The 21,804-nt window shown below is 45.4% G+C and overlaps 1 protein-coding gene across 9 annotated transcripts in view; it reads left to right on the top strand.

Moving 5' to 3' along the window:
• LOC139267053 (serine/threonine-protein phosphatase 6 regulatory ankyrin repeat subunit C-like) overlaps positions 1-21,804 on the top strand; it is a 166,087-nt gene that overhangs the window by 87,807 nt on the left and 56,476 nt on the right. For all 9 annotated transcript variants that reach the window (XM_070884802.1, XM_070884799.1, XM_070884795.1 and 6 more), the window contains exon 10: positions 7,918-8,026. In XM_070884802.1, coding sequence (XP_070740903.1) covers positions 7,918-8,026 — 109 coding nt within the window. The remainder of the gene's footprint in view (positions 1-7,917; positions 8,027-21,804) is intronic.

The raw sequence follows: 21,804 nt of genomic DNA, 5'->3' as shown, positions 1-21,804 counted from the left end.
CTTCCAGGTCATCTATGTATATTGTAAACAGTTGTGGTCCCAGCACCGATCCCTGTGGCACACCACTAACCACCGGTTTCCAACCCAAAAAGGACCCATTTATCCCGATTCTCTGCTTTCTGTTAGCCAGCCAATTCTCTATCCATGCTAATACATTTCCTCTGACTCCGCATACCTTTATCTTCTGCAGTAACTTTTTGTGTGGCACCTTATCGAATGCCTTTTGGAAATCTAAATACACCACATCCATCGGTACACCTCTATCCACCATGCTCGTTATATCCTCAAAGAATTCCAGTAAATTAGTTAAACATGATTTCCCCTTCATGAATCCATGTTGCGTCTGCTTGATTGCACTATTCCTATCTAGATGTCCCGTTATTTCTTCTTTAATGATAGCTTCAAGCATTTTCCCCACTACAGATGTTAAACTAACGGCCTATAGTTACCTGCCTTTTGTCTGCCATCTTTTTTAAACAGAGGCGTTACATTAGCTGCTTTCCAATCCGCTGGTACCTCCCCAGAGTCCAGAGAATTTTGGTAGATTATAACGAATGCATCTGCTATAACTTCCGCCATCTCTTTTAATACCCTGGGATGCATTTCATCAGGACAGGGGATTTATCTACCTTGAGTCCCATTAGCCTGTCCAGCACTACCCCCCTAGTGATAGTGATTATCTCAAGGTCCTCCCTTCCCACATTCCCTTGACCAGCAATCTTTGGCATGGTTTTTGTGTCTTCCACTGTGAAGACCGAAGCAAAATAATTGTTTAAGGTCTCAGCCATTTCCACATTTCCCATTATTAAATCCCCCTTCTCATCTTCTAAGGGACCAACATTTACTTTAGTCACTCTTTTCCGTTTTCTATATCGGTAAAAGCTTTTACTATCTGTTTTTATGTTTTGCGCAAGTTTACTTTCGTAATCTATCTTTCCTTTCTTTATTGCTTTCTTAGTCATTCTTTGCTGTCGTTTAAAATTTTCCCAATCTTCTAGTTTCCCTTGGCCACCTTATACGCATTGGTTTTTAATTTGATACTCTCCTTTATTTCCTTGGTTATCCACAGCTGGTTATCCCTTCTCTTACCGCCCTTCTTTTTCACTGGAATATATTTTTGTTCAGCACTATGAAAGAGCTCCTTAAAAGTCCTTCACTGTTGCTCAATTTTGCCACCGTTTAGTCTGTGTTCCCAGTCTACTTTAGCCAACTCTGCCCTCATCCCACTGTAGTCCCCTTTGTTTAAGCATAGTACGCTCGTTTGAGACACTACTTCCTCACCCTAAATCTGTATTACAAATTCAACCATACTGTGATCACTCATTCCGAGAGGATCTTTTACGAGGAGATCGTTTATTATTCCTGTCTCATTACACAGGACCAGATCTAAGATCGCTTGCTCCCTTGTAGGTTCTGTAACATACTGTTCTAAGAAACAATCCCACATGCATTCTATGAATTCCTCCTCAAGGCTACCCCGTGCGGTTTGATTTAACCAATCGATATGCAGGTTAAAATCCCCCATGATTACTGCCGTTCCTTTTTCACATGCCTCCATTATTCCCTTGATTATTGTCCGCCCCACCATGAAGTTATTATTTGGGGGCCTATAAACTACGCCCACCAGTGACTTTATCCCCTTACTATCTCTAATCTCCACCCACAATGATTCAACATTTTGTTCATTAGAGCCAATATCGTTTCTCACAACTGCCCTAATATCATCCTTTATTAACAGAGCTACCCCACCTCCTTTCCCTTCTTGTCTATCTTTCCGAATTGTCAGATACCCCTGTATGTTTAATTCCCAGTCTTGGCCACCCTGCAACCACGTTTCTATAATGGCCACCAAATCATACCCATTTGTAATGATTTGTGCCGTCAACTCATTTACTTTATTTCGAATGCTGCGTGCATTTAGGTAGAATGTTTTAATACTAGTTTTTAAACCATGATTTTTAGTTTTCACCCCTCCTACAGCCCCTTTATATTCATACATTTTGTCCCTTCCTATCACCTTGTGGTTTACACTTACCCCAGTGCTACTCTGCTCTATTGCCTCCTGCCTTTTGCATTCTTTCTTGGGGTCCTGTTCATCTGAGCTCTCACCCACTCTAACTAGCTCAGAGTCCTCTCCTGGGTTCCGAATACTCCTCGCATTGAGGCACCGAGCTTTCAGGCTTGCCTTTTTATTACACTTTGACCCTTTAGAATTTTGCTGTACAGTGGCCCTTTTTGTTTTTTGCCTTGGGTTTCTCTGCCCTCCACTTTTACTCATCTCCTTTCTGTCTTTTGCTTCTGTCTCCATTTTGTTTCCCTCTGTCTCCCTGCATTGGTTCCCATCCCCCTGCCATATTAGTTTAACTCCTCCCCAACAGCACTAGCAAACACTCCCCCTAGGACATTGGTAACTTCAATGGTATGAGACGTGAATTGGCTAGGATAGACTGGCAAATGATACTTAAAGGGTTGACGGTGGATAGGCAATGGCAAACATTTAAAGATCACATGGATTTACTTCAACAATTGTACATCCCTGTCTGGAGTAAAAATAAAATGGGGAAGGTGGCTCAACCATGGCTAATAAGGGAAATTAAGGATAGTGTTAAATCCAAGGAAGAGGCTTATAAATTGGCTAGAAAAAGCAGCAAACCTGAGGACTGGGAGAAAATTAGAATTCAGCAGAGGAGGACAAAAGTTTAAATAGGAGTGGGGAAATAGAGTATGAGAGGAAGCTTGCGGGAACATAAAAACTGACTGCAAAAGCTTCTATAAACATGTGAAGAGAAAAAGATTAGTGCAGACAAACGTAGGTCCCTCGCAATCAGATTCAGGTGAATTTATAATGGGAAACCAAAGAAATGGCAGACCAGTTGAACAAATACTTTGGTTCTGTCTTCACGAAGGAAGACACAAATAACCTTCCGGAAGTATTAGGGGACCGAGGGTGTAGTGAGAAGGAGAAACTGAAGGATATCCTTATTAGGCGGGAAATTGTGTTCGGGAAATTGGTGGGATTGAAGGCCGATAAATCCCCAGGGCCTGATAGTCTGCATCCCAGAGTATTTAAGGAAGTGGCCTTAGAAATAGTGGATGAATTGGTGATCATTTTCCAACAGTCTATCGACACTGGATCAGTTCCTATGGACTGGAGTGTGGCTAATGTAACACTACTTTTTTAAAAAGGAGGGAGCGAGAAAACGGGTAATTATAGATCGGTTAGCCTGATATCAGTTGTGGGGAAAATGTTGGAATCAGTTATTAAAGATGAAATAACCGCGCATTTGGAAAGCAATGACAGGATCGGTCCAAGTCAACATGGATTTATGAAAGGGAAATCATGCTTGACAAATCTTCTCGAATTTTTTGAGGATATAACTAGTAAAGTGGACAAGGGAGAACCAGTGGATGTGGTGTATTTGGACTTTCAAAAGGCTTTTGACAAGGTTCCACACAAGAGATTGGTGTGCAAAATTAAAGCACATGGCATTGGGGGTAATGTACTGAAGTGGATAGAGAACTGGTTGGCCAACAGGAAGCAGAGAGTCGGGATAAACTGGTCCTTTTCAGAATGGCAGGCAGTGACTAGCGGAGTTCAGTGCTCGGACCCCAGCTATTTACAATATACATTAATGATTTAGATCAAGGAATTGAATGTAATATCTCCAAGTTTGTAGATGACACTAAGCTGTGTGACGGTGTGAGCTGTGAGGATGATGCTCAGAGGCTGCAGGGTGACTTGGATAGGTTAGGTGAATGGGCAAATGCATGGTAGATGCAGTATAATGTGGATAAATGTGAGATTATCCACTTTGGTGGCAAAAACACGAAGGCAGAATATTATCTGAATGGCGGCAGATTAAGAAAAGGGGAGGTGCAACGAGACCTGGGTGTCATGGTACATCAGTCATTGAAAGTTGGCATGCAGGTCCAGCAGGCGGTAAAGGCGGCAAATGGTATGTTGGCCTTCATAGCTAGGGGTAGGGAGGTCTTACTGCAGTTGTACAGGGCCTTGGTGAGGCCTCTCCTGGAATATTGTGTTCAGTTTTGGTCTCCTAACCTGAGGAAGGACATTCTTGCTATTGAGGGAGTGCAGTGAAGGTTCACCAGACTGATTCCCGGGATGGCTGGACTGACATATGAGGAGAGACTGGATCGACTGGGCCTTTATTCACTGGAGTTTAGAAGGATGAGAGGGGATCTCATAGAAACATATAAAATTCTGACGGGACTGGACAGGTTAGATGCAGGAAGAATGTTCCCGATGTTGAAGAAGTCCAGAACCAGGGGACACAGTCTAAGAATAAGGGGTAAGCCATTTAGGACTGAGATGAGGAGAAACTTCTTCACTCAGAGAATTGTTAACCTGTGGAATTCCCTTCCGCAGAGAGTTGTTGATGCCAGTTCTTTGGATCTATTCAAGAGGGAGTTGGTTATGACCCTTACGGCTAAAGGGATCAAGGGGTATGGAGAGAAAGCAGGAAAGGGGTACTGAGGTGAATGATCAGCCTTGATCATATTGAATGGTGGTTCTGGATCGAAGGGCCGAATGGCTTGCTCCTGCACCTATTTTCTATGTTTGCAAGCTATTTCGCCGGGCGGTAAAATGTCAATAAGTTAATGCCCCAAATGGGGCGCTACTGAATTTCACTCCCATAAGATTGTGAGGGGGATTGGCAGGGTAGATGTTGAGAGGTTGTTTCCCCTGTCTGGCGCATCTAGAATTAGGGGTATAGTCTCAGGATAAGTGGTCGGCCATTTAAGACTGAGATGAGGAGACATTTCTTCACTCAGAGGGTTGTGAATCTTTGGAATTCTCTGTAGCAAAGGGCTATGGATGCTGAGTCATTGAGTACATTCAAGGCTGAGATAGATTTTTGGACTCTGGGGAATCAAGTGGTATATAGATCGGACGAGAAAGTGGAGTTGAGGTCGAAGCCATGATCTTATTGAATGGTAAAGCAGGCTCGAGGAGCTGTATGGCCTATTCCTGATCCTAGAACTTAAGATGGTGCTTAGAGTGAGGTTGTATTTACTCAGTGGGAGATGGTGAGGAACGTCTAATCTCTGTAAAGAGAAATTCCTTAAAGGTACAGAACGATTTTGCCCCTTCAGTTGTGTGCAATTTCCATTTGGAGGCAGAACGAATGGAAAATAATGATTTTTGGACTCTAGGGGAATCAAGGTATATGGAGTTGAGGTTGAAGATCATCATGATCTCCTTGAATGGTGAGCAGGCTCGAGGGGCCATTTTGCCTACTTCTGCTTCTAATTTTTATGTACCGTATATACTCGCGTATCATGCGACTTTTGAAGACCTAAATTGTAACCTAAATTTGGGGGGTAGCATGATACGCGAGATACAAAATTTGCGGGTGTGAAGTGCTGGCCAAGATTAGACTGTTAGGCTGTTAAGCAGACCGTATCCATTTACGGTAAGTCAAATAGTACATATGTATATCAAATAAAGATGATTTTGATGAAACTGCTGTTTTACTTGCTGATACACACGTAATGTTTACGCTTTCCAAATCAGCTGAGAGGCTAACTACCAAAGGAAAACAGAAACGATTCTTAATTTCGGACACAGCTTTCTCCGACACCAAACAGCTTTGCAGCTTTAACGTTGTTGCTTTGTTCCGCTTCGGCAACAACTTGCAGCTTAAATTTGGCAGTATATTTCTTCGCAGATCTTTTCTCCATAGTGGCTAAGGGTAGAATGTAAAAATATATTTGTCATAGTTTACTACCTTAGATGAGATTTGGAACGAAATACGGTAACTGTTTATTATCGTAATGAGAAACAGCAAAACAGCTGTTTCTCATTCGGTTGTTTACGGCGGAAGAGTCGTTTCATGATTCGGTTGTTAAGGTCTGTATTCGATCGTTGTTATGTGTTAGGGTACTTGTTACGTGTTGGGTACTTGTTAAACTTGTTTGAAAGCCTAGCCTAGTGTCATCTGGTATCTCAAAAAAGTGACTCGCATGATACATAGGATATATGATAAAATCATGTTTTGGGGACGAAAATTTAGGGGTCGCATGATACATGAGATCGTAGGATACGCGAGTATATACGGTATTTAAAAGATGGGTCTAAAAGAGGTGTAAATGGAAATAGAAGCATCAACAGCTGCCATCCGAAAAAATGGGGACCGAGGTTATGATGTGAAATTCTTGAAGTCAGTGTTGAGTCCGGAAGGCTGTAAAGTGGCGAATCGAAAGATGAGGTAATGTTCCTCGAGTTTATGTTGAGCTTCATTGGAACAATGTAGGAGGCCGAAGACAGAAAGGTCAGAGTGGGAGTGGAGAGGAGAATTAGGTTGACAGGCGACCGAGAGCTTGGGGTCACGCTTATGGACTGAACAGAGGTGTTCCGCAAAGCATTCAACATTTGGTCTCCCAATGTAGAGGAGACTGCATTGTGAGCAGAAAATACTAAATTGAAAGTAGTACAAGTAAATCGCTGTTTCACCTGGAAGGATTGTTTAGGCCTTGGATGGTGGGAAGGGAGGAGGTAAAAGGGCAGATGTTGCATATCCTGAGTTTGCCTGGGAAGGTGCTATGGAAAGGGGAGGGGGTGTTGGGGTAATTGAAGAGTGGACCAGTGTGTCATTCAGGGAACGGTCCCTTCGGAATGCTGAATAGGGAGAGGAGGGAAAGATGCGTTTGGAAGTGGCAGAAATGGCGGAGGGTGATCCATTGAATGTGGAGGCTGGTGGGGTGGAAGGTGAGGACAAGAGGAACTCTATCGTGTTGTTGGGAGGAAGAGGAGGGGGTGAGAGTAGAAGCACGGGAAATGGGACAGACATGGTCGAGGGCCCTGTCAACCATAGTGGAGGGGAATCTTCGGTTGGGGCACTCTTCCTCCTCCGGGCTCCGCAAAGAAGTTTTCAGCTTCCCACAGCCCCGATCGCGGCCTCGCTCTCCCGCCTCTGATCCCATACAGCCTCATTAATATATTTAAATGAGGGACCCTCCTCCTGAAAGCAGATTGGTCGCCCGTTCCCTGTCCCGCCTCCTCTAAAGCTATTCGGGGAGCTAGCGTGACAACAACAACTTGCATTTATATAGTGCCTTTAAAGTAGTAAAACATCCCATGGTGCCTCACTGAAGTGTTATCAGACAAAATTTGACACCAAGCCACATCAAGATATATTAGGACAGTTTGGTCAGAGGTAGGTTTTAAGGAGTGACTTAAGGAAAGAGAGAGGGGCGGAGAGTTTTAGGGAGGGAATTCCAGAGCTTAGGGTCTAGGCAGCTGAAGGCACAACCACCAACGGTGGGCATATGAAAATCGGGAATGCAGAAGAGGCCAGAATTGGAGGAGCTGAGAGATCTCGGAGGGTTGTAGGGCCGATGAAGGTTACAGAGATAGGTCACCATTTTCATGGTACCATGTGCAAAACTGAGAGTGTTTCTACAATCAAATTGTCTTCCATATTAATGACCTGTGTGGGAAGTCATTATAGATGAAGGGGAATTTGATACCACACAGTGTTCGTCACAAAGCACCAATATTTTGAATGTGAAATTCTCAAGATGGTATGCACTTTGTTTATAACTGTATTCTGAACAGAATGACAGCTTTGCTCAAAGTTTTGTGTGGAACTCAGACACAATAGTTTAGTTGAGTAAATTTCTGTTCTACTTTTACTTTGAAAAAATTGTCTTTTTTTGATTTTTAAACACTCTTTGAACAGGGCCAGTAGAATGATAAAAATAATGTTCTTGTGGCTGTTTTATTGAAAATATCTTCATGAATCTTGTTTTTTTAAATAAAGAAACAAGTACTTTCCAGTGCTGAAAGGTTTCACATCATAACAAACTGGCAATCGATATGTGGGTATAAGTACAGCTATTGTCAGCATTCTCAGTTTTTGTACCTTAACAGTGTTGTTCATTTATATTTTACAGTTTGGAAGCATTAACTCTTCTTGTGGTAAATAGTGTATTCATTATATCCTGGTCCTCTTTTTTGTTCCTGTTATCCAAGGACGAAAGCCATATCACCGAGTTAAAACTGGTAAGTAGCACTAATTGTTGGTATGATTACATTTTAACATTAAACATTTTTTTAACCAGTGCACTTTACAGCCTAGCATGCAGGTTAGTACATACACAAATAGATCACATAAATGTGTCAGTCACAAAAATAAATTGGATATATATGATTATTGGTAATACTTACAACAGTTCAATCGTAAGAGTATAAAAAACATGGAAATGGAAAATTGCCAGTTAGCCTGATTTTTTTACCACGGCCCATGTGCAATTCACTATCACCATCTCTAACTAACTAAGGAACTAGGAACGTAAGAGTAGGAGTACGCCATTCAGCCCCTCAAACTTGTTCCACCATTCTATTAGATCACGGCTCAGCTCAAATTATAAGATTCTGCCTTCTTATTCTGGATTCCCCCACCAGAGGAAATAGTTTCATTCTATCTATCGTATCAAATCCACTTATCATTTTAAACACCTCGTCTGAATTCCAGGGAATAAAAACCAAATTTATGCATCCTGTCTTCATAATTTAACCCTTTCAGCCTGAATATCATTCTGATGAATCTGCAATGCACCCCCTCCAAAGCCAATATATCCTTACTGTGGTGTCTGTAATTGAAGGCAATAATCCAAATAGGGTCTAACCAAGGCTCTATATAACTTCCTCACTTTTATATTCCAACCTGAGATAAAGACCCAACATTCCATTCGCTTTTTTGATTACGTTTTGTATCTGAGCACTAGCTTTTAGTGATTTATGTAAATGGATACCTAAATCTGTTTACTCCTCCACAGCTCTTAGTCTCCCTTTATTAACCACTTATAAGAACATAATAGGAGTAGGAGTAGGCCATATGGCCCCTCGAGCCTGCTCCGCCATTCAATAAGATCATGGCCGATCTGATTATGGACTCTGCTCCACTTCCTGCCACTCCCCATAACCCCTTATCCCCTTATCGTTTAAAAAACTGTCTATTTCATTTTCAATTTATTCAATGTCCCAGCTTCCACAGCTCTCTGAGGCAGCGAATTCCACAGATTTACAGCCCTCTGAGAGAAGAAATTTCTCCTCATCTCAGTTTTAAATGGATGGCTCGTTATTCTAAGATCATGCTCTCTAGTTCTAGTCTCCCCTATCAGTGGAAACATCCTATCTGCATCCACCTGTCAAGCCCCCTCATAATCTTATATGTTTCGATAAGATCACCTCTCATTCTTCTGAATTCCAATGAGTAGAGACCCAACCTACTCAACCTTTCCTCATAAGTCAACCCCCTCATCTCCGGAATCAACCTAGTGAACCTTCTCTGAACTGCCTCCAAAGCAAGTATATCCTTTCGTAAATATGGAAACCAAAACTGCACGCAGTATTCCAGGTGTGGCCTTGCCAATACCCTGTATAGCTGTAGCAAGACTTCCCTGCTTTTATACTCCATCCCCTTTGCAATAAAGGCTAAGATTCCATTGACCTTCCTGATCACTTGCTGTACCTGCATACTATTTTTTTGTTTTTCATGCACAAGTACCCCCAGGTCCTGTTATCATACCGTGTCACTCTCTGTATCCTACCTTCCAATCAATTACTAATCCATATCACAAGGTTACCTCCAACTCTATGTACTTACATTTTTGCTAATAATTACTTGATAACATTTTTCAAATGCCCCATGAAGTCCATAGAGACAATCTCCATAGATACTCACCTATCCACCATGCTGGTGATCTCTTCAAAATGCTTAAGTAGATTAGTCAGACATAATCTACCCATCAAAATCCATGCTGATTCTCTTTGATCACTTAATATTTGTCCAGGTGCCGAGTCACTCTATCTCTGATAGATTTAGTAACTTTCCTACAACTGATATCGAACAGATGAATCGATAGTTAGCTGGGGGGAGAAATTGTCCCATTTTTAGAGGCCCATCAGTGCCTCCAGGAGACGCTAACTGGGTGGAAGACACTTTCCACCCAGGAGGGGAGGGGTGGGGGGGACGGGAGCGCTACCGGCTCCGAGGAAATTGCCCAGGAGTTTGTGGAGGCGCTGCCGTGACAGTGCTGCGCCCCACGCGTAGCGCCCCGGGCCACCGCACAACCGCCAATGATGTCATCCCTTATCGCCGCATGCCGACCCCTTTCCACCATGCAGGAGAAATTGCCCCGCGGCCGCGAGGCTGGCACAAGCGGACGTCAACACCAGTGTTGTGGGTTGCGAAGCTGGCCAACATATGCTTGCATGCCGGAATTTAAAGATGAGGTCCCCAGATGCTCACACCACCATCTTTGCAGGTTTACCAACTCTTGGGTCAGCTGCACTAATTGCTGCCTAGCATGGTCCGGGCCACCATCATGCAGCCCGGCACTCTGTTTTAGGTGCCGGGCTGCTGGCCCGGTCCCACGCTGCCCTAGTGGCTTAGTAGTGGCTTTGCAGAATGCGCAGCGGTCCTCCCTTTTCAGTGAAGGGAAGGGGCATTGAAGCACGTCAGTGCTATGTGGAGCATCCATGTAGCGCTGACCAACGCGTACCAGTAGTGCCCCGGGACCCGCCCCTAAATGAAGTGGAGCGAGCGAGATTGTGCTCCACTTCCTTTGAGGGAAGGTTAAGCCCAATTCAGCGGCGGGGCGGAACTTCTGTGCCAGGCGCAGGAAGCTCAGGCCCCAGCAGGTTACCAATCGGGACGCAGGGCAATTTAGCCCCCCCGGTTTCTCCCTCCCTACCTTCTTAAATAATAGTGACAATTGCAAATTAAAGTTGATACAAAGTATTCATTTAACAAGCCTTCCATTTTCTTATTGTCCTGCATCTATCTATATTTATAAAGACTTTTGCTGATAGCTTTGACATCCCTTGCCAGTTTTTTACATATTTCTGATTTGCACTTTATTACATTCTTTGTATCTCTTTGTTCCTGTAATAGACTTCCCAGTTCACTGGATTTCCACTTGTCTTGCATTTGTGAATGCATTTTCTTTTAGCTTGATACTGCTAGGGTGTTTCTATGACCAAAGTCGAACATAATACTCAAGGTCTTGTTTAACTAGAGCGCTGAATAGTTGATTATGACTTCCCCTGACTTGGCTTCTGCTGATTTAGTTGTATAGTTCATTATTTTGTTGGCTTCTCTGCACTGGTTGGACATCTTTAACATCAAGTCTGTCATATATTTAACCATCTTGCAATGACATAGTCATGTAACTGTAACTCATGTACACTGTACCTGTACCCTAGAAATGCATACCCTGACCACAGGGGGTGAACTTGCGGGAGACACTCCTTACCTGGGTTTCCAGGTATAAAAGGGGAGGTCCCACCCAGGGTCAGCACTCCTTGGGCCTGGCAAGAAAGGTGAAGGTCATAGAGTGACCGTGTCTGATATATCTATGCCTTGTGTGTGTTTGTAGTAAGGTGCAGGGACACTACATTTGGCGACGAGAAACGGAAATCACCGAATCATGAGGATGCCACTGGTGGCACAGAGGAACGTTACTGTGTGAGTGAGGACTGGGACGACTTTGTGGAAAGACTTCAGCAGAGTTTTGTCACAAAGGACTGGCTGGAAGAGACAGCGGCTGACAAGCGGAGGGTGCATCTACTGACCAGCTGCAGACCACAGACATATGCGCTGATGAAAGACCTGCTCGCACCCCAAAAGCCGGCGGACAAATCCTTTGAAGAGCTCAGCCAGCTGATCAGTGAGCATCTCAAGCCGGCGAGTAGCGTACACATGGCCCGGCACCATGGTGTCGGGAGGGACAAAACATCTCGGACTTCGTGGTGGAACTGCGGCGCTTGGCCAGTCTCTAAGTTCTCCGATGCCTGCAGGGGGGAGATGTTATGGGACTTTTTCATCGAGGGCATTAATCATGCCGGCATTTTCAGGAAGCTCATAAAGACCAAGGACTTGACTTTAGAAGAGGCGGCATTGATAGCTCAGACTTTTATGGCAGGGGAAGAGGAGACCAAGCTAATGTTCGCGCGCAGCCCTGGTCCAAACGTGGCGACGGACCAGGGAGCTAACATGGTGAATGCGACTTGGGACCCCGCAGGCAGGCAAGGGCATTTTGAAACCGTCCAGGCAGCAACAGGCACTAGGGTGGGCCGGCAACAAGGACAATGGAAAGGGGATCGGCAATTCACGCCATCTCGAGGAACAATGCGTCCCGCGATGGGACCATTAACACCCACCGTCAAAGTGCTTAGAAACAGCCAAATGGGCAATCAGAGAGGAATGCCTGGTAATAGTCCTTTTGTTAACAGCAATCTCAATCTCAGCTCATGCTGGAGGTGCGGGGGTAGACACACTGCGAAAAGCTGCAGGTTCCAGCAATATACCTGTAAGATTTGTAATGTCAGTGAACACTTGGCCAGGATGTGCAAAAAGGCAGTAGCGAGGCTAATCTGCAAGACAGAGGAAACAGACGAGGGGTCTGCAATGCAGGATGAGACCTGGAGTAAAGCCATAGATGCTGAAGTTCAGCGGGTTCATATGGCTGATGTCCACAGCTCATATACTAAAACGCCACCCATGATGATGAAAGTCTTACTGAATGGCATCCCGGTGCACATGGAGCTGGATATGTGAGCTAGCCAGTCACTCATGAGCGCCCAACAATTTGAGAGACTATGGCCACACAGAGCTAGCAGGCCCAAACTGGAACACATTGCGACGCAGCTACGGATGTACACCAAAGAGATCATCCCAGTGCTGGGCAGTATAAACTTGGTGGTAACACATAATGGATTACAGAACCGGCTGCCACTCTGGATCGTTCTGGGAAATGGCCCCGCGCTTTTGGGGAGGAGTTGGCTAGCTGAGATGAATTGGAAATGGGGGAATGTGCACGGCATTTCATCCGTGGAGCGAAGTTCATGCTCACAGGTACTGCAAAAATGCGGGTCACTGTTTCAACCTGATGTCGGCACGTTCAAGGGCACTGAAGTAGTGATACGCATCACTCTGGACGCTAGACCAGTGCACCACAAAGCCAGAGCGGTGCCGTAGGTGATGCGTGAGAAAATTGAATGTGAACTGGACAGGCTGCTCAGAGAAGGCATAATTTCGGCCGTTGAATTCAGCGACTGGGCAAGTCCCATCATTCCCGTCCTCAAAGCAGATGGCTCGGTTAGGATTTGTGGCGACTACAAAGCCACCATCAACCGAGTATCGCTGGAAGACCAATACCCGCTTCCGAGAGCGGAGGACCTTTTTGCCACGTTGGCAGGTGGCAAGCTGTTCACGAAGTTGGACCTCACTTCGGCCTGCATGACTTAGGAACTGGCTGAAGAATCCAAGCTTCTGACCACCATCACGATACACAAGGGATTATTTGTTTACAACAGTTGTCCATTTGGCACTCGTTCAGCAGCCATCTTTCAGAGAAACATGGATAGTTTGCTCAAATCCATTCCTGGAATGATCGTATTCCAAGACGACATTCTCATAACTGGTCGAGATACCGAAGAACACCTCCACAACCTGGGCGTGCCATGAGGAAGTCAGACCGTTTCAGAGACGGATGAATGAGCTCTCCATCCAAGCCGACTGCCTGCTATGGGGCAGCTGAGTAGTCATGCCCCAGAAAGGAAGGGAAGCGTTCATCAGGGAACTCCACAGCGAACACCTTGGCATCGTGTTAATGAAGGCCATTGCCCGGTCACATGTATGGTGGCCGGGGATTGACTCAGACCTGGAACACTGGGTTCACAGATGCATGACGTGTGCCCAGCTGGGCAATGCCCCCAGGGAGGCTCCACTCAGCCCGTGGCCCTGGCCCACCAGACCATAGTCACATATTCACGTAGACTATGCGGGCCCATTCATGGGGAAAATGTTCCTGATCGTTGTCGATGCATACTCGAAGTGGATTGAGTGCATCATATTGAATTCGTGCACGACATCCATCACCGTGGAGAGTCTGCATACGGTTTTCGCGACCCACGGCTTGCCGGACATCCTGGTCAGCGATAATGGCCCCTGTTTCACCAGCCATGAATTCCAGGAGTTTATGTCGGGCAATGGTATCAAGCACGTCCGGACAGTACCGTTCAAGCCGGCTTCCAATGGCCAGGCGGAACGGGCGGTCCAAGTCATAAAACAGGACATGCTACGCATCCAAGGACCCTCCCTTCAGTACCAGCTATCGCGCCTCCTGCTGACCCACAGTCGCTCACGGGAATCCCGCCAGCGGAACTCCTTATGAAACGCATGCTCAAGACGCGGCTGTCCCTCATTCACCCAGCCCTGGCAGACATTGTTGAGGGCAAGCGCCAGTCCCAAACCGAGCTCCATGATCGAAACACAAGGGGGAGGCGTATAGAAATAGATGACCCGGTATTTGTTCTTAACCATGCTTTGGGACCCAAGTGGCTTGAGGGCACCGTAATTGGCAAAGAAGGAAATAGAGTCACGGTGGTCAGACTAAACAATGGGCAGATATGCCGCAAACACTTGGACCAAGTAAAGACAAGGTTCAGCATAGACACGGAGGAACCGGAAGAAGAGCATGATGAGATAGAACTCTCACCACTGCCAGCGGACGAGCAACAAAGACAGTCCTCAGCATGCACAGTCCCTGCAGCCAGCCCGGACAGGCCGGAATCATCTCAAGTGACAGAGACGCGTGCCGAGGCTGAGCCACCAGAGCCACAACTGCGGCGCTCTAAGAGAGAGCGTCGACCACCCGATAGGCTTAAACTCTGAGACTAAAAGACTTAAGCGGGGAGGTGATGTCATCTTGCAATGACACAGACATGTAACTGTAACTCATGTACACTGTACCTGTACCCTAGAAATGCACACCCTGACCACAGTTGGTGAACTTGCGGGAGACACTCCTCATCTGGGTTTCCAGGTATAAAAGGGGAGGTCCCACCCAGGGTCAGCACTCCTTGGTCCTGGCAATAAAGGTGAAGGTCACAGTGTGACCGTGTCTGATATATCTCTGCTTCGTGTGAGTTTGTAGTAAGGTGCAGGGACACTACAAAGTCTACTAAGACCCCTAGGTGTTTTTCAACTTCATCTGTAGCTATTTTAATGCCATGCAAAGATAGATGGGAAAGCATAGAACATAGGTGCAGGAGTAGGCCATTCAGCCCTTCGAGCCTGCACCACCATGATCATGCAACTTCAGTAACTCATTCCTGCTTTCTCTCCATACCCCTTGATCCCTTTAGCTGTAAGGGCCGCATCTAACTCCCTTTTGAATATATCTAATGAACTGGCCTCGACAACTTTCTGTGGTAGAGAATGCCACAGGTTTACAATTCTCTGAGTGAAGAAGTTTCTCCTCATCTCGGTCCTAAATGGCTTACCCCTTACCTTTAGACTGTGACCCCTGGTTCTGGACTTCCCCAACATCGGGAACATTCTTCCTGATATAACCTGTCCAATCCCGTCAGAATTTTAAATGTTTCTATGAGATCCCCTCTCATCCTTCTAAATTCCGGTGAATATAAGCCTCGTCGATCCAGTCATTCTTCATATGTCAGTCCTGCCATCCCGGGAATCAGTCTGGTGGAGCTTTGCTGCACTCCCCCAATAGCAAGAATGTCCTTCCTCAGATTAGGAGACCAAAACTGCACACAATACTCAAGGTATGGTCTCACCAAGGCCCTGCACAACTGCAGTAATACCTCCCTGCTCCTATATTCAAATCTTCTCGCTATGAAGGCCAGCATGCCATTTGCTTTCTTTACTGCCTGCTATACCTGCATGCCTACCTTCAATGACTGATGTACCATGATACCCAGATCTCGTTGCACCTCCCCTTTTACTAATCTGTCGCCATTCAGATAATAATCTGCCTTCCTGTTTTTGCCACCAAAGTGGATAACCTCATACTTATCCACATTCTACTGCATCTGCTATGCATTTGCCCATTCAACTAACATGTCCAAGTCCCCCTGCAGCCTCCTAGCATACGCCTCACAGCTTGCACTGCCACCCAGCTTGGTGTCATCTGCAAACTTGGAGATATTACATTCAATTCCTTTGTCTAAATCATTAATGAATATTGAAAACACCCCGCTAGTCACTGCCTGCCATTCTGAAAAGGACCCGTTTATTCGCACTCTTTGCTTCCTGTCTGCCAACCAGTTCTCTATCCACATCAATATATTACCCCCAATGCCTTAATTTTGCACACTAATCTCTTGTGTGCGACCTTGTAAAAAGCCTTTTGAAAGTCCAAATACACCACATCCACTGGTTCTCCCTTATCCACTCAACTAGTTACATCCTCAAAAAATTCTAGATTTCTTGTCAAGCATGATTTCCCTTTCATAAATCCATGCTGACTTGGACAGATCCTGTCACTGCTTTCCAAATGTGCTGCTATTACATCTTTAATAATTGATTCCAGCATTTTCCCCACCACCGATGTCAGGCTAACCGGGCTATAATTCCCTGTTTTATCTCTCCCTCATTTTTTAAAAAGTGGTGTTACATTAGCTATCCTCCAATCCATAGGAACTGAACCAGAGTCCATGGAATGTTGGAAAATGACCACCAATGCATCTACTATTTCTAGGAGCACTTCTTTAAGTACTCTGGGATGCAGACTATCGGGCCCTGGGGATTTATTGGCCTTCAGTCCCTTCAATTTCCCTAACACCATTTCCTGACTAATAAGGATCTCCCTCAGTTCCCCCTTCTCGCTAGACCCTCAGTCCCCTAGTATTTTCGGGAGGTTATTCATGTCTTCCTTCGTGAAGACCGAACCAAAGTATTTGTTCAATTTGTCTGCTATTTCCTTGTTCCCCATTATGAATTCACCTGATTCTGACTGCAAGGGACCTACATTAGTCTTCACTAATCTTTTTCTCTTCACATATCTATGGAAGCTTTTGCAGTCAGTTTTTATGTTCCTTGCAAGCTTACTCTCATACTCTATTTTCCCGCTCCTAATTAAACCTTTAGTCCTCCTCTGCCGAATTCTAAATTTCTCCCAGTCCTCAGGTTTTCTGCTTTTTCTGACTAATTTATATCCCTCTTTCTTGGATTTAACACTTTCCCTAATTTCCCTTGTTAGTCACAGTTGAGCCACCTTCCCTTTTTTATTTTTATGCCACACAGGGATGTACAATCGTTGTAGTTCATCCATGTGATATTTAAATGTCTGCCATTGCCTATCCACCGTCAACCCTTTAAGTATCATTCTCCAGTCTATCCTAGCCAATTCACGTTTCATACTGTCGAAGTTTCCTTTCTTTAAGTTAAGGACCCTAGTCTCTGAATTAACTATGCCACTCTCCATCTTAATGAAGAATTCTACCATATTAAGGTCACTCTTCCCCAGGGGGCCTCGCACAACAAGATTGCTAATTAATTCTCTCTCGTTACACAAGATCCTGCTCTCTAGTTGGTTCCTCGACATATTGGTCTAGAAAACCGTCCCTTATACACGCCAGGAAATCCTTCTCCACAGTATTGCTACCAGTTTGGTTAGCCCAATCAATATGTAGATTAAAGTCACCCATGATAACTGCTGTACCCTAATTGCATGCGTCCCTAATTTCCTGTTTGATGCCATCCCCAACCTCCCTATTACTGTTTGGTGGTCTGAACACAACTCCCACTAACGTTTTCTGCCCTTTGGTGTTTCGCAGCTCTACTCATATAGATTCCACATCATCCACGCTAATGTCCTTCCTTACTATTGCGTTAATCTCCTCTTTAACGAGTAACACTACCCCAACTCCTTTTCCTTCCTGTCTGTCTTTCCTGACTATTGAAAACCCCTGGATGTTGAGTTCCAAGCCTTGGTTACCTTGGAACCATGTCTCCGTAATCCCAACTACATCATATTCGTTAACAGCTATCTGCACAGTCAATTCATCCACCTTATTACGAATGCTCCTCGCATTGAGACTCAGAGCCTTCAGGCTTGTTTTTTTAACACTCTTTGTCCTTTTAGAATTATGTTGTAATGTGGCCCTTTTTGATTTTTGCCCTTCATTTCTCTGCCCTCCACTCTTGCTTTTCTCCTTCCTACCTTTTGCTTCTGCTCCCTTTTTACTTCCCTCTGCCTCCCTGCATCGATTCCCATCCCCCTGCCATTTTAGTTTAAACCCTCCCCTACTAGCAAACACTCCGCCTAGGACATCGGTTCCAGTCCTGCCCAGGTGCAGACTGTCCGGTTTGTACTGGTCCCACCTCCCCCAGAACCGGTTCCAATGTCCCAGGAATTTGAAACATAGAAACATAGAAAATAGGTGCAGGAGCAGGCCATTCAGCCCTTCTAGCCTGCACCGCCATTCAATGAGTTCATGGCTGAACATGCAACTTCAGTACCCCCTTCCTGCTTTCTCGCCATACCCCTTGATTCCCCCGAGTAGTAAGGACTTCATCTAACTCCCTTTTGAACATATTTAGTGAATTGGCCTCAACTACTTTCTGTGGTAGAGAATTCCACAGGTTCACCACTCTCTGGGTGAAGAAGTTTCTCCTCATCTCGGTCCTAAATGGCTTAGCCCTTATCCTTAGACTGTGACCCCTGGTTCTGGACTTCCCCAACATTGGGAACATTCTTCCTGCATCTAACCTGTCTAAACCCGTCAGAATTTTAAACGTTTCTATGAGGTCCCCTATCATTCTTCTGAACTCCAGTGAATACAAGCCCAGTTGATCCAGTCTTTCTTGATAGGTCAGTCCCACCATCCCGGGAATCAGTCTGGTGAATCTTCGCTGCACTCCCTCAATAGCAAGAATGTCCTTCCTCAAGTTAGGAGACCAAAACTGTACACAATACTCCAGGTGTGGCCTCACCAAGGCCCTGTACAACTGTAGCAACACCTCCCTGCCCCTGTACTCAAATCCCCTCGCTATGAAGGCCAACATGCCATTTGCTTTCTTAACCGCCTGCTGTACCTGCATGCCAACCTTCAATGACTGATATACCATGACACCCAGGTCTCGTTGCACCTCCCCTTTTCCTAATCTGTCACCATTCAGATAATAGTCTGTCTCTCTGTTTTTACCACAAAGTGGATAACCTCACATTTATCCACATTATACTTCATCTGCCATGCATTTGCCCACTCACCTAACCTATCCAAGTCACTCTGCAGCCTCATAGCATCCTCCTCGCAGCTCACACTGCCACCCAACTTAGTGTTATCCGCAAATTTGGAGATACTACATTTAATCCCTTCGTCTAAATCATTAATGTACAATGTAAACAGCTGGGGCCCCAGCACAGAACCTTGCGGTACCCCACTAGTCACTGCCTGCCATTCTGAAAAGTACCCATTTACTCCTACTCTTTGCTTCCTGTCGGACAACCAGTTCTCAATCCACGTCAGCACACTACCCCCAATCCCATGTGCTTTAACTTTGCACATTAATCTCTTGTGTGGGACCTTGTCGAAAGCCTTCTGAAAGTCCAAATATACCACATCAAATGGTTCTCCCTTGTCCACTCTACTGGAAACATCCTCAAAAAATTCCAGAAGGTTTGTCAAGCATGATTTCCCTTTCACAAATCCATGCTGACTTGGACCTATCATGTCACCATTTTCCAAATGCACTGCTATGACATCCTTAATAATTGATTCCATCATTTTACCCACTACTGAGGTCAGGCTGACCGGTCTATAATTCCCTGTTTTCTCTCTCCCTCCTTTTTTAAAAAGTGGGGTTACATTGGCTACCCTCCACTCGATAGCAACCGATCCAGAGTCAATGGAATGTTGGAAAATGACTGTCAATGCATCCGCTATTTCCAAGGCCACCTCCTTAAGTACTCTGGGATGCAGTCCATCAGGCCCTGGGGATTTATCGGCCTTCAATCCCATCAATTTCCCCAACACAATTTCCCGACTAATAAAGATTTCCCTCAGTTCCTCCTCCTTACTAGACCCTCTGACCCCTTTTATATCCGGAAGGTTGTTGGTGTCCTCCTTAGTGAATACCGAACCAAAATACTTGTTCAATTGGTCTGCCATTTCTTTGTTCCCTGTTATGACTTCCCCTGATTCTGACTGCAGGGGACCTACATTTGTCTTTACTAACCTTTTTCTCTTTAAATACGTATAGAAACTTTTGCAATCCGCCTTAATGTTCCCTGCAAGCTTCTTCTCGTACTCCATTTTCCCTGCCCTAATCAAACCCTTTGTCCTCCTCTGCTGAGTTCTAAATTTCTCCCAGTCCCCGGGTTCGCTGCTATTTCTGGCCAATTTGTATGCCACTTCCTTGGCTTTAATACTATCCCTGATTTCCCTTGATAGCCACGGTTGAGCCACCTTCCCTTTTTTATTTTTACGCCAGACAGGAATGTACAATTGTTGTAGTTCATCCATGCGGTCTCTAAATGTCTGCCATTGCCCATCCACTGTCAACCCCTTAAGTATCATTCGCCAATCTATCCTAGCCAATTCATGCCTCATACCTTCAAAGTTACCCTTCTTTAAGTTCTGGACCATGGTCTCTGAATTAACTGTTTCATTCTCCATCCTAATGCAGAGTTCCACCATATTATGGTCACTCTTCCCCAAGGGGCCTCGCACAATGAGATTGCTAATTAATCCTCTCTCATTACACAACACCCAGTCTAAGATGGCCTCCCCCCTAGTTGGTTCCTCGACATATTGGTCTAGAAAACCATCCCTTATGCACTCTAGGAAATCCTCCTCCACCGTATTGCTTCCAGTTTGGCTCGCCCAATCTATGTGCATATTAAAGTCACCCATTATAACTGCTGCACCTCCCCCTTGCACCATTCCTCAAGCCACATATTCATCTGAGCTATCCTGCAATTCTTACTCTGACTAGAACGTGGCACTGGTAGCAATCCTGAGATTACTACCTTTCAGGTTCTACTTTTTAATTTAATTCCTAGCTCCCTAAATTCAGCTTGAAGGACCTCATCCCGTTTTTTACCTATATCATTGGTATCTATATGTATTACGACAGCTGGCTGTTCACCCTCCCCCTCCAGAATGTGTTGCAGCCGCTCTGAGGCATCCTTGACCCTTGTACCAGGGAGGCAACATACCGTCCTGGAGTCTCGTTTGCAGCCGTAGAAACGCCTATCTCTTCCCCTTACAATAGAATCCCCTATCACTATAGCTCTCCCACTCTTTTTCCTGCCCTCCTGTGCAGCAGAGCCACCCCTGGTGCCATAGACTTGGCTGCTGCTGCCTTCCCCTGATGAGCCATCTCCGCCAAGGTGGTGTATCTGTTTTGGAGGGAGATGACCGCAGGGGTCCCCTGCAATACCTTCCTTCCACTGCTCTGCCTGATGGTCACCCATTCCCTATCTGGCTGTTTAACCTTTACCTGCAGTGTGACCAACTCACTAAACATGCTATTCACAACATCCTCAGCATTGCCAGATGCTCCACCGTGAATCCATGCTCAGCTTCAGTGCCGCAATGCGGTCTGTCAGGAGCTGCAGCTGGATACAATTCCTGCACATGTAGTTGTTAGGGACACTGGAAGTGTCCCTGACTTCCCACATAACACAGGAGGAGCATGACACGGATCTGGGCTCTCCTGCCATGACTTAACCCTTAAATTAACCTAATTGGTAACAACGCCAAAGGTTTCTTACTGATAAAAAAAAAGAAAAAGATAAAATACTCACTGCTCCACCAGCCAATCACTTACCCGCTTGGCTGTGACGTCACACTTCGATTTCTTTTTGCTTCTTTGTTTACCTTCTGCCTCTGCCCCTGCATCAGCTAGCTCCTCGACCTCCCACTGGCTGCTCCTATGGCCGTTCCCCGATGGTTGCGCACTTTTATGGGCCTCGCTGCTCCCGACCTGCTCTGCTGTGACCTCTGCTGCTTCTCACGCCTTC

This window comes from Pristiophorus japonicus, chromosome 7 (assembly GCF_044704955.1).
Source record: "Pristiophorus japonicus isolate sPriJap1 chromosome 7, sPriJap1.hap1, whole genome shotgun sequence".
NCBI lineage: Eukaryota > Metazoa > Chordata > Chondrichthyes > Pristiophoridae > Pristiophorus > Pristiophorus japonicus.
Note: the sequence above shows the minus strand (reverse complement) of the source record. Positions and strands in the feature narration are given on the sequence as shown.